Source organism: Lissotriton vulgaris, chromosome 5 (genome assembly GCF_964263255.1).
Source record: "Lissotriton vulgaris chromosome 5, aLisVul1.2, whole genome shotgun sequence".
Taxonomy (NCBI): Eukaryota; Metazoa; Chordata; class Amphibia; order Caudata; family Salamandridae; genus Lissotriton; species Lissotriton vulgaris.
Genome location: NC_141693.1, coordinates 1,246,559,048 through 1,246,571,188, shown reverse-complemented (window position 1 = coordinate 1,246,571,188; position 12,141 = coordinate 1,246,559,048). Strand labels below are relative to the sequence as shown.

At 44.4% G+C, this 12,141-nt stretch overlaps 1 protein-coding gene across 1 annotated transcript in view; it reads left to right on the top strand.

Moving 5' to 3' along the window:
- The window catches only part of LOC147712398 (transcription factor Spi-C-like), an 81,746-nt gene extending 76,764 nt beyond the window's left edge, over window positions 1-4,982 (top strand). Inside the window, exon 5 of the mRNA XM_086923087.1 lies at window positions 2,065-4,982. Within this exon, the coding sequence (XP_086779213.1) occupies window positions 2,065-2,390 (326 nt within the window). The 3' untranslated portion in view covers window positions 2,391-4,982. The remainder of the gene's footprint in view (window positions 1-2,064) is intronic.
- Window positions 4,983-12,141: the final 7,159 nt, after the last annotated feature.

Genomic DNA, 12,141 nt, shown 5'->3' with positions numbered 1-12,141 from the left:
TTATAGGAGTTCAAAGTCAAGGGTCTAAAAAGTATTGGAGTTCAGAATCAATATTTTGGCCGTACTGGACCGTATGGAGACGCATGATCCAGGTTGCTTCCAATCTTCTTAGTCTGAGTTCCCGGTTACCTCCGCATATGTTTGGTTTGGCCACATCTATTCCATAGAATTCCAATTTTTTGTGTGTGGCTTGGCTTTTGCATTTGGCTATATGTATGGCCATGGGATAACTAGGATCTTGTTGGTGCATGGCTCTGGCATGTTCACTAATGCGGTCTTTGAGTGGCCTAATTGTGCTGCCCACATATTGACTGTGGCATGTACATTCCAAAATGTAAACCACAAACCTGGTGTTGCAATTTATGTTGTTGTTGATCTCATATCTTTGTTTGTGGTGGCCTTGAAAATGTCTAGTATTGTTCCTGGCCCATTTACATACGCCGCAGCAACCACACTTGTGGAACCCCTTGGTGTGTGAAGTCAGCCAGGTGGTCAGATTAGTAGTAGGAAGGACAGTGGGGCTCAGTCTGGTTCGTAGCGTTTTACCCCGCCTGTACGTAATTTGTGGTTTGGAGCTGATATTAGGAGACAGGGTTTAGTCTGCCAGAAGTACATTCCAATGTCTATTGATGCTTTTTCAAACCACTGAGCTGATGTCGTTATAGTCCATGATCAGCCTGGTTTGGGGTGTGTTCAAGATAGGTGTGTTTTAAGGAAGTAAAGTACTTTTGCGGTCAAGAAGTTTGGCTTTTCTGACTGCTTTGTTGATAACTGTATTGTTGTAGCCACGTTTGTGATACCGGTTCCGCATGTCTTCTATGCATTTGTTGAATTCAATGTCATCACTGCAATTTCTCCGTGCTCTGATTAATTCTCCGTGGGGTGTAGTGTCAATCTGATGTTTAGGGTGCGAGCTATCAGCTCGGAGAATGGAGTTGCATGATGTTTCTTTGCGGAAGAGTTTCGTGTGTAGGGTGCTGTCCAATATATAGATTTCTAAGTCAAGAAAAGTGATTTTGTTGGTGCTGTAGTTGCATGTAAATCTCATATCCATATCATTGGTGTTGAAAAAGGCTTTGAGTTTAGAGTGTGTGCCGGACCAGATCAGTAGGCAGTCGTCGATATATCGACCCCAGTAGACTATCGAGTCTACCCATGCAGCATCTTTGGTGCCCCAAATCCATATGGTCTCCAATGTGCCCATGTATAAATTGGCAAAAGAAGGGGAAAATCTTGAGCCCATGGCTACCCCCTTTGTTTGTTTCTACCACTTTTCGTTGAACATAAAAAAGTTGTTCTTCAGGATAATGTCCATCATCGTAATGATCATATTGGTATGTTGCCACAAAGTGGCAGGTCTTGCATCCAACATAAGGCACTGCATGGGTAGACACCGGTGTCAATCGCTTTTGTCTTTGACTACTGTATCATCAGAACTATTGACCATACGTGTGCCCAGTACTTGTTGTATATTTGTATGGTGCCAAGGCCTCTCTCACCTGGCGTCTGTAAAGGTTTTAGGGTTCTCCTCTATACTGGCAGCACCGTCCTATCATTATACAATCTTATCCATCACTCCCTACTATAGGGGGCGCTATAGGAATTGAGCGCCCCATTCCTGCATACCTCAAAACCCACAGCTGACCGCAAACTGTCTGGGCAAATGTTTCATCTCACTTAACCAATAACACCCAAATACAGCAATAAGTGACAGAAAGATGACCAGACAACCTTTGCGACTGGCCTTTCAGTTTGCGGCAACCGGTGTCCTGCGTTTCTCTGTCATTTTCGGTCCGTTTGAGCTAGAAGCAAATGTTTTTAGTTAAAATCTATGGATTATGCAGCAGATGATGGGTTAAGTGGCAAATGTGATATAATTGTGCAGTAAACTGTGGTTGCAAAATTGCATCATTGCAGTGGCCCTAATTATAGTGTAATAGGCAAAAAGTGTTTTAATCGCTGATTTTTCCTTTTGCACTTCGGGAGATTTCGAACATTATTGTGTTCAGTGCATCAAAGAGCGCCACTTTGTTCTGATGTATTGTCCTCTGTTTTTCATCCTAGGTAAAAAGCGGCCGAGGCTCTTCAAGTTTCTGTTTGAAATGCTGCTGGATCCAGACATGCGGCACTGTATCTGGTGGGTGCAGTCTTCAAATGGAATCTTTCAGTTTTCCTCGAAGAACAAAGAAAAACTTGCCGAAATCTGGGGGTTGCGAAAGGGAAACCGTAAACCCATGACTTACCAGAAAATGGCACGAGCCTTAAGGACTTACTCTCAAACTGGGGAAATCATTAAGGTGAAACGAAAACTTACGTATAAATTTAATGAGGGAACTCTGTGCGGCTTGCAGGGCGAATTCACTGGAACTCATACGTACGATCAGTGTTAATTTATTATAGCCTGAACATTTCAGCAATAGTAAACTATAGAGAACCCCTAAATACTATGTATTTTAAAGATTAGCGAATGCTTCTAAAGTTCAGCGTGGGTTTGTGATACAGCGAACCTCTGAATGAATACGCTCATTAACTGTGGGTATTTGGTATTTCCTAGTGGGATAAGCAGTTTTACATACATTTGTATGTGCCTTTATTGTGATTTGTATAATCTGTGCATAATATGCTGGTAGTCTCTCCGTCCCCTTGTAGCAGTATGCATTTGTGGCATTACCCAACTAACAAAGAGAAGCTGTCTGCTGTAGTATTTCCAAAACTCGCTTCACACTGGATTTCCCCTTTGCAGTCATCTGACGCCTGCTTCCTCTTTAGAAAGGACCATTATGTGCTTTCCCCTTGAGCAAATTTCTGATGCTAATTCCAAGCTAACCCTAACGAAGATGGTGCCATCCTGGGGAGACGCGAGGGAGGGGTATTAAGCACTGGCGAGAGCAGCGGATGTTACCTAAAGTCACCCTGACATTACCTTGACATCCCATTCCTTGTCCCAATCCTCACATATTTTGGGATGGACAGAAAGCAGCATGTCTTAATCTCGGTACTTCGATACCTGAATAACATCATATCTGAGTCATGCAATATCACATTGTCAAAGGACCTCTAAGACATCTGTGAACCGCTGACCCAATTTCAAATGCGGGTCAAAACTCAATCTCTTATCATTGTCCACCCATTTCTTGACCCACTGGCTGAGTGCCAAGGGGCATGAGTTCAAGCCCTTTCAAAACTGACTGGCCACTTCAATGACCATGATTCTGCCTGTGAAGTAGGATCTGGTGGAAAAGATGACAAAATGACCTAATGGTTGTGAAAGAGAGAGTTACGAATGGGAGTGATAGGACTGCACCCCAGAGCTCTTACTCCTCTCACGTCTAGCTGAAGGAGTGGACATCAGTAAAAAAAACATTGAGTGAAAAATACAAAGATGCAGTCCCACAGTGCTTCCAGTGGGTGAAAATCCAGATGTAAGGGCCCGATTATGATGCGGTTCTGAAATCATTCTGACCAAATCGGTTTGGGAATGGTTTCTGACCAACTCCGGTTGGGAGAGTCCGACCGACAGATTACAATGCATCCGGATGACTTCAATGGGAGCCTATGTTCCGTCCGAATGACTTCCATTGAAGAAAGGGGTGGATGGGGAAAATCGGGCACCCTGTGGCAGGCACCCCCTGGTGCCTGCCACACTGTGCATGGCTGGAAAGGGGGGACCCATGGGTCCCCCCGCAAGTCAGATTGGAAAGGCTCCGGGTGCAAGGGGGCCCGCCACAGGCCACCAAAGTCAAATTATGACTACCGATTTGAGTCAGGCAGCAAGTTTCTGAAAGGCTGTCGGAATCCAGCATCGTAATCGGTCATTCGTAAAATCGCAGACGTACGAGTCTGCTCCATATGGCTCGGCCATTCCGAATGCTGTCTGGTTCAGATTAGGATATTCTTAATTCCTAATTTGCATCGTAATCGGTCGGTCGGAAACCATTCCGATTCGGTTGGAAAGACACATTCCCGATCTGATTCGGATGGAGCAAATACTGTTAGGAGGCCTTTCAAACTGCATCGTTATCTGCTCCAAAGAAGTAAAAGTATATTGTTCGCATTAGCATTCTGCATGCTAAAGGTTCAGTTGATAAATTACTATTCATTCCCAGCTGCCTCAAATTCCCTTCAGCTTCAGACCTCCTCCTGAAGACACTGGACCCTACGCATGGCTAGTTACTGACCACAGAATGGATGTCTGCACAGGTAGGGGAAACAGTTTTGTTTTAATTCTCATGGCCTCTCACCAGCATTACCTCCTCATCCCTCCCTCGCTTTCCTTCATTACAAACATGAGGCATTCCTGCCTCCCCAAACACCTGTACCATATGATTCAACGTAATAAAAATCCCCCACTAATTTCTGTTTTTTACTTGTCTTACCTTCGCTATGCCCTTTAATGGTCGAATCAAGGACTTGATCTCTGGTGCGTGGCATGACCTGGAACGCTCTTCAGTTCCACACTGTCTACAAAAACTTGTATTTGCTAGAGGACTCCCTTCCTCACTTTGTTAAGGTGGACGCCATGTTGGCCACTCTGATTAGACGTACTGCAATTAATCCTAAGGATTGTTCTTCTGCGAATGCTACGGACAAGAAAGTTGATGGGGCTCTAAAGAAAGCTTTCTCTGCTGAGAATTTGACTTTGAAAGCAGGTATATATTCGGCTTATGCAGCCCTTGGTGTCGGATTTTGAGAAGTTGGCCACGGCAATTCATGAGGAGACAGATTGTCCTGAATTGCTAGTTTAGATGGAGCAAAATGTAACGTTACTGGCGGGCATATCTTCGGATGTCCTGAGATCTTCTGCCATGGCGACTGGTTCCATGATTTTGGTGAGGAGGAATCTGTGGATGCGAGACTGGAAGGCAGATCTCTCTGAAAAATCCTCTCTCCTTAAGATTCTGTTTGAGGGTAAAATGCTGTTTGGGAATCAACTGGACAGCTTGATTACCAAAGCTTTCAAGGATCTAATGCATTCTCTTCCCTACAAATGCAAGGCTTTGTCTTCTTCCTACTCTCTTCGCTTTTGGAATCATCCTTCTTCCTCTTCTTCCTTTCATTCCTCCCATCAGACCTCCAAACCCTTTTCGGACTGTCAACGAACATTCCTGCTGAAAAAGGCGTTCTCCTGGCAGACACCAAGGGTCAACCTGATTCCTTCAAGGGGAAGTTCTGACAACAATTGCAGGACTGCTTTGATGACAGTGGGAGGGAGACTATTGTGTTTCTGGAGGCTTGGAGACAGGGTGTGAGGGATAATTGGGCTTTGAACATTTCCAGGAACAGCTATCACATAGACTTTGTCAAGCTGCCTCCCAGCTGGGGTACCACCCGTACTCCTTTCCCCAGTGATCCGGGGAAGATGCAGGCGCTGCTGGATGGGGTACAGGCTCTTCTAGACAAGAAGGCAATCGTTCCTGCCCCCCTGAATATATAGGGCATGGGTTGTTATTACATTCTATTTCTGGTTCTGAAGGTGTCCGGGGGTTTTAGACTGGTTCTGGACCTAAAGAGAGTGAATGGGTCAGTCAGGACTGTCATTTCAAGATGGTGACTTTGCAGCCCATAATCCCGTTGGTAGGTGTCCGGGAATTTATGACATCCAAAGACCCCCAGGATGCTTACCTCCATGTTTTGGGTTCATCAGAGGTTTCTGCGTTTTGCAATAGGGGACTGCCGCTTTCAGTTTGCCATGTTGCCATTCAGGCTGAATTCTGCACCCGGGTCTTCACAACGCTGTTGGCTCCATTGGTGGCTTTGGCTCACAGTCTGGGGATTTTTCTTCATCCCTATCTCGACGACTGGTTGGTTCTCGCTCCCTCTTTCAGGTTGACTCTCAAAGGTGGTTCTGGACATTTTGAAGGAGCACAGTTTTCTTATCATTCTGGAAAAATCCTGCCTTGTTCCATCCCAGGACCATCTCTTTATTGGGGCAAGATTTCATACAGATTTTGGGGTGGTCATCTTGCCAGAGGTTCCTTGTCAAAGACCTGTTTCACATTCAGGATATTTTGTCCAACAATTCCAGGTGCCTGCTTGTTGGCTCCAGGTTCAGGAGGATCTGGTGGCCACAGTGTTTCTGGTTCCCTGGGTCCGATTTAATTTGCACAAGCTGATGGCACACATTCTGGCACAAGTTCTCCCCATTGACTTCCCCCCTCTCTTCTGCGATTTCTGTTTCCCCTCTGATCAGGAAGGATCTGAGTTGGTGGCTGGTTCGGGACCATCTGCTGCGGAGGTGTCTCTCTCCCCTCCTGCCCCCTCAGTGGTCACCACAGATGCCAGCCTGTTGGGTTGGGGGGCCTGAATGGGGGTTCATTGGACCAGGGATTCCTGGTCCCAATCCCAGAGCAGTAGGTCTTCGAATTGGAGGGAGTTGGACGCTATGTGATTGGCTCTGCGGGCCTTTTCTTTGCTGAGGAGTTCGGTTGTTTTGATCTGGGCAGACAGCATCACAACAGTGGCTTATGTCAACAGGCAGGGGGGGACCAGGTCCCCTTCTGTTGTTCTGGTAGCGGAGAAGTTGTTCTTTTGGGCTGAGTCCCTTCTGTTGGCACTGACTGCGATTCATATTCAGGGGGCCTCCAATACACTGATGGACGCTCTCAGCAGAGCCATTCCCTTGTCATTGGATTTTTACCTCCATCAGGAGTTGTTTGTGGAGCCGACGGTGCGCTAGAGTGTTAAGGTGGTGTACCTTTTTGAGAGTGTTCTCAATGCCGAAGTGCCTAGGTTTTTCTCTCAGAATCAGAAAGGTTCGGCTTGGGCTCTGGATGCTCTTTCCTGCCAGTGGCCTTAGGGACTTCTCTATGCATTACCATCCTTTCGGCTGCTGCGCCAGTTCCTTCTCAGGGTCTGGACGTTGGGTGGCGTCTGTGGTTCTGATGGCCCGGGCTTCATGGTTTCCTCTTCTTGTGGAGAATAAGTCAGAGTTGGAATGGTTGTTGCCCCTTGCATTGCAGCAGGCTGTTCTGTCCAGGATGTGCTTTGCGGCTTGGAGGTTGAACGTTTAGGGCTGCTGCATGAGGGGGTTCCGGCAGGATTGACCTCGACTCTGCAGGCGGGTAGGCACTCCTCTATCAACAAGTCTTATTTAGGGCACTGGCATTCTTTCAGCAGATGCTGTTGTGGTAGGGGTGTGGATCATACATCTTCTACCTTGTTTGAGGTGATGCTGTTTCTACAGGACAGAGCTTCTTTGGGGTTGAAGGTTGCCTCCCTTCGGTTCAATGGGCTGCAATTAAGGCTTTCTGGAGTTCTTGGAACAATCAGTCGGATCCCTATGGTTTGGTTGGGCGCATTTTCAAGGAGCTGCATAATGTTCTTCCTTCTCTCTGGCAGCACTTCCTTCGTGGAATCTGTCTCTGGGTTTGAGGCCTTGATGTCTCCCCCATTTGAAACTCTGGTTTCTGTGGATTTGCATTTGTTGTCTTTTAAGACTTTTTTGAGTGAACTGGGTGCTTTGTCTTTCAAGCATCCCTTTTGTCGGGTTTTTGATAACAGGATATTTATGCGTCCTTTCGTTTCGTTCTATGGTTGATTCCCAGTTTCATCTGGACCAGGAATTGATTCTACCCTCATTTTTGTGAGTCACCATCTTCAGAGTCTGAGGTGCGGCTGAACTCTTTGGATGTCAGGAGGGTTCTCTTGCTCTATATGGAATGTCGGACTTCCATTCGTCTTTCTGATTCCCTTTTTATGAATTTTGGTTCTGTGAATTGAGGTATGTGTCCTTCCACTGATTCCTTGAGGCAGTGGGTTGTTGGGTGATTTCTCTGGCACACAAGTCTGCTGGTCAGGTTCTATTCATTGCATCCCTCCCTCCCTCCCTCCCTCTCTCCCTCCCTCGTAGTCCAGGCCTACCTTCATGGCATGGTTTCGGATTATGTTGTATTACAGGAAGTTGGAGGAGGGTGGGGGATTTTTATAATGTTGAATCACGTGGTATGGGTGTCTGTTGAGCCAGGAATCCCTCGTGTGTAATGAATAGAAGCGAGGGAAGAGGACTCTGGGTAATGCAATTACCGGTAAGTATTTGAAGCATTTCTGTCCTCTTGCATGCCGTCCCCCCACTGATGTACATGCATTCAATGAGTCATGCTGGGTTCCGGGGAATTCTCCACGACGGTCACAGTAAGTCTTGTCCAGTGGGGCTCGTGGCCATGTTGGCTGAGCCAGGTTGGACAATCTTGCCACCTAACTCTGATGTCTCGCTTTCTTCTGATACATCTTGCACCCCTTTTCCTGGGATGTACCGTTTGAAATGAGATATGTTGCGAGTCACCCACCGTCTTGTCACCTGCCGCAGTGGTGATCATGGTTCCTTTGCGGTCAGTTACTTGGAGGGTTGGCTGCCATAGCAGGCCTCTGTTTTCTTTTTCTGGTCCCATTTGAACAAGAACCGAGTCTTTCTCGCCTGAGGGCTGAGTCTCAAGCCTTTCAATGAGTGCACACATATCTCTTCATCTTGTCCTTTTGCTGCTTGTCTCTGGCACAGAGGTCTTCCCTTCGAGTCTGTATCAAAGCAATCTCCTTCCAGCTGGGGATTCATATCCACACTTCTCTCTCCAACGTGACGGTGGCTGGACACTACGGTAAGAGGCAAATTCTGGTATGTTCTCAGTACCTCCGATAGGGCCAGTTCTACTTCTTGTCTGTTGTGTTCAGATTGCTGCACAGTTCTTTTCAGTGTGGCCTTGACCTGCTCCACTATCACGCTTGCTTGGACTCACAGCAGGGCGATCTTGTGAAGTTCCCAAGGTGTTGCAAAGCCATGTGCATTGAACAGGGGTCATCGTCGGTCTTGACCACCTCTGTTTTCCTCCACACTGCCAACGAGTCATTGTGACCTGGGCGCTGGTAGACTGAATTTGCTGAGCTATCGGAAATTATCTTGGCATTTTCCGTGGCACAGATGTACCGCTTGTTTCCTATGGAAATTGCAATACCAGTGGCTTCACACCATATTGGTGCCAGATCTGATCTCCAACTCCAACCCTAAACAGAGCTTCAATAATGGCCAATGAAGATCAACAAGAGACCTGAATGGATCTACCCACTGCAGCCATGCCCTCTGTTTCCAGACTCCAGGGTCCTATGTGTTAGAAGGGAGGGCCCCGGACGGCAGGGGATGAAATGGCAATGCCCACCTCCAAGCACAGCCATCTAACATTGACTATATGCCCTGTATGTGAGTGTTAAAAGAACGATGACCTGACATATCAGTAGCAAGAGAGGAAAAGCATAGGTCAGGCGTGCAGGCTAGGCAACAACTTTGAAGTCACTTGTGGTACACAAAACCAGGTCCAATCTACATTGTTCTTCTCTGCGGATAGGTCACTTGTTGGTATCTTGAACCATCTACAGAGTTCTCTGAGCTCCCCCTCCCTTCCGTTCACTGTAGTAGGCCTATCCTGAAGAGCAGGAAGGCGGAGGCAACATTTCTGGTCCTCTCAGAGGAGCAGGTGTCACTAAGAGAACCATTGGAGATGGGCAATCCAGGGTCAAGAGATTTTGATGTAAAACTGGCACCTTCTCAAATATGAAAAGGCGACTTGGATACAACAGGCAGTGAGGAAGTAATGAGGGTATGAACGGTCTTTACTCTGTATTCATGTTTTGTTTTGATGGGTTGAAACAGTTGTGACATCCACCTGCTTTCTAAAGCTGTGCTATTGTGTAGCCAGCCTGTCATAGGTACTGCATGGGAACTGGTTTCGAGGTGAGCCGTTGTTCGTTTAATACAGTCTGAAAAGGTGACGTTTTCTTCACCACTATGTTAAGATGAGTGTGTGCTACGTAAATTGCTGTCCGATTTGCTGTTCACTTCACACTAAGCTGGAGGACCAGGCAACACCACAAGCTACCTTTTGGAGGCAAGTCCTGCTTTATCACATCCTTAAAAACAATTGAAATAAACAATGCCATCTATTTGCATGAGAGGAATTCTATTTTTTTCTGCTTTTTGCTCTTCTGGTAACACGATTGCAGTTTATTAATATCAACTTTGTGAAAAGATATGTGATGTAGCTGAGAATCTTTCCAAAATTATTTTTCACCCGTTCCTTTGTCAGCTCACTAAAATATCAGCTATTGTTGCTCTTATAATACAGCATATATACAGAGTGTGACAATTTAGAAAGCTGTCTTCCGTCTGAAGCTCACAATGATGTGCCCAATAAACACCAATAAAGAAATGTGTTTACTTCCACCTTCCCTCAACTCCTCAGATCCACAACTTTCATGAAAGGTACCCCAATCCATCCCTCTGTGTCCCCACCACACAAAAAACGTCTCTTTAGGTATGGGTTGCCTTATTATACCAAAAACTCCGACAAGCCAAGCACTGCCGTGTAGTTTTATTTTCATTGTGAAAAAAAAGTCATGTGCATTGTGGAATCGACGCATTTGCCAAACGAGCCGCTAGATGTCAGGCGTATTCCATCCATGAAAGCAAGCAGGTGCCGAACACAGGAGCTACTGTAACACAAAGGGAATTGGCAACTGTGCTCTTTTGTCCCTTACTTATTAGCTGTTTAGCACCTGTGGAGCGCGCAAGTACGCCTATAGAATGAAGCTTTTGGGTTTAGTATTCCTTAATAACTAGTGTTACATTTTGCCATAAAATGTTGACTTCAATACATGTATGTTGCATGCACGTCTGTGACATAGTGAAAGCCTCCAGATAATGCAATTATCTTCATTTGAACTTCGTGTTTATAGCATATGCATGTTCCTTACTGCACTGTTTCACTTGATCTGTTTCCTGTCAGATGTGTATCTATATCTTACAAAGTGAAAGTACCTTCTGCTATAAATATCAATTAAATTGCTCCAACAATATGTGAAATTCTTTTTATTGATGATCTTTCTATAAAACGCACCCCTGCCATAACTAAAATTTCAATTCACATGTTGCCAGTTTGTGCTATATTTGTCTATTGCTTTGAATGTGCACGTGGCTGTTCACAATCTGCATTTTTCAGTACATTTGGTAGTACTAAAATAGTACTGCTAAAGTACTACTCATGCTAGTCACAAACCTACTAGTGTAAATCTCCACTCCTCCTATTTTTTGTGTGGGAGTTCCTCACACATGCAAGTTTATTACACAGTAGATAATGTGGGAGGGACTGGGGAGTGTCTGAAAAAGGGGAATATAATTACTATTAAATGGGAGGGGATTCAGGGAGAAGATTATAGGCATTTAGGGAGTGCTAGGGAGGGTTATTGGAAGGACATACACCCACTCACAAAAGGGTAAACCCATTGCTATTCTCAAACTGCACTTCTAAAGTTAACTGCAGCTTAAAAGGGGTCCAAAAAAAGTGATAAATCACTCTAGCTCAGATCTGGACTAGGTCTAACACCACACATGGCCAACCAGTGGAACTGCAACACCATCAAAAATAATATAACGGTTGTAGGCACAAAAAATAAAATCCCATATGTAATAATGTTAACTAAAATAATTTTAAATACATAAAATATAAATAAATATAATTTAATGTTTAAAAAAATTAAAAATAAAACATATTTTTAATTTAATTATAACCTTTTAACAACTTTTTTAATTTATAAAATTAAGTATTATTAAATTACTATTTTGTAAAAATGTTTAAATATTTGTGTATATTTACTTTAAAAGTAGATCAAAATAGTAACTCAAAGGTCAACGTATTTTATAGTTACATTTTAAATGTTTTATGTTTAAATTTTTTAACATTGCTTTTTATTTATTAATATTTTAAACTATTCTAAATAATGTAAAATAATGTAACATTATTTCCTACAGGGTTTTATTTTAAGTCCCTACCTCTATTTTCTATGGTATCAGTGGTTGGCCATCAGTGGTGCTGGACTTACTACTGTTTATTTTTTAGCAGTAATGACCTGCTCGTAAATTTGGCCTCACCCCTTTTTCAGGGGGTGGACATTTAGAAATCTACACTCTTGAGAAACTTTACACTCCCATTTTGTGAATAAGTAAAAGTAATAAATGTACTGAAAGGTGCATTGTCACATAAAATGAGGCCTTTTGTTTTTGCCACTACTTTTTTCCTATCTCATATTTACTCTACTTGAAAAACTATAGGCTACAATTTACCTACTTCAACATTACTTTTATACTCCATTTCTTTTCTC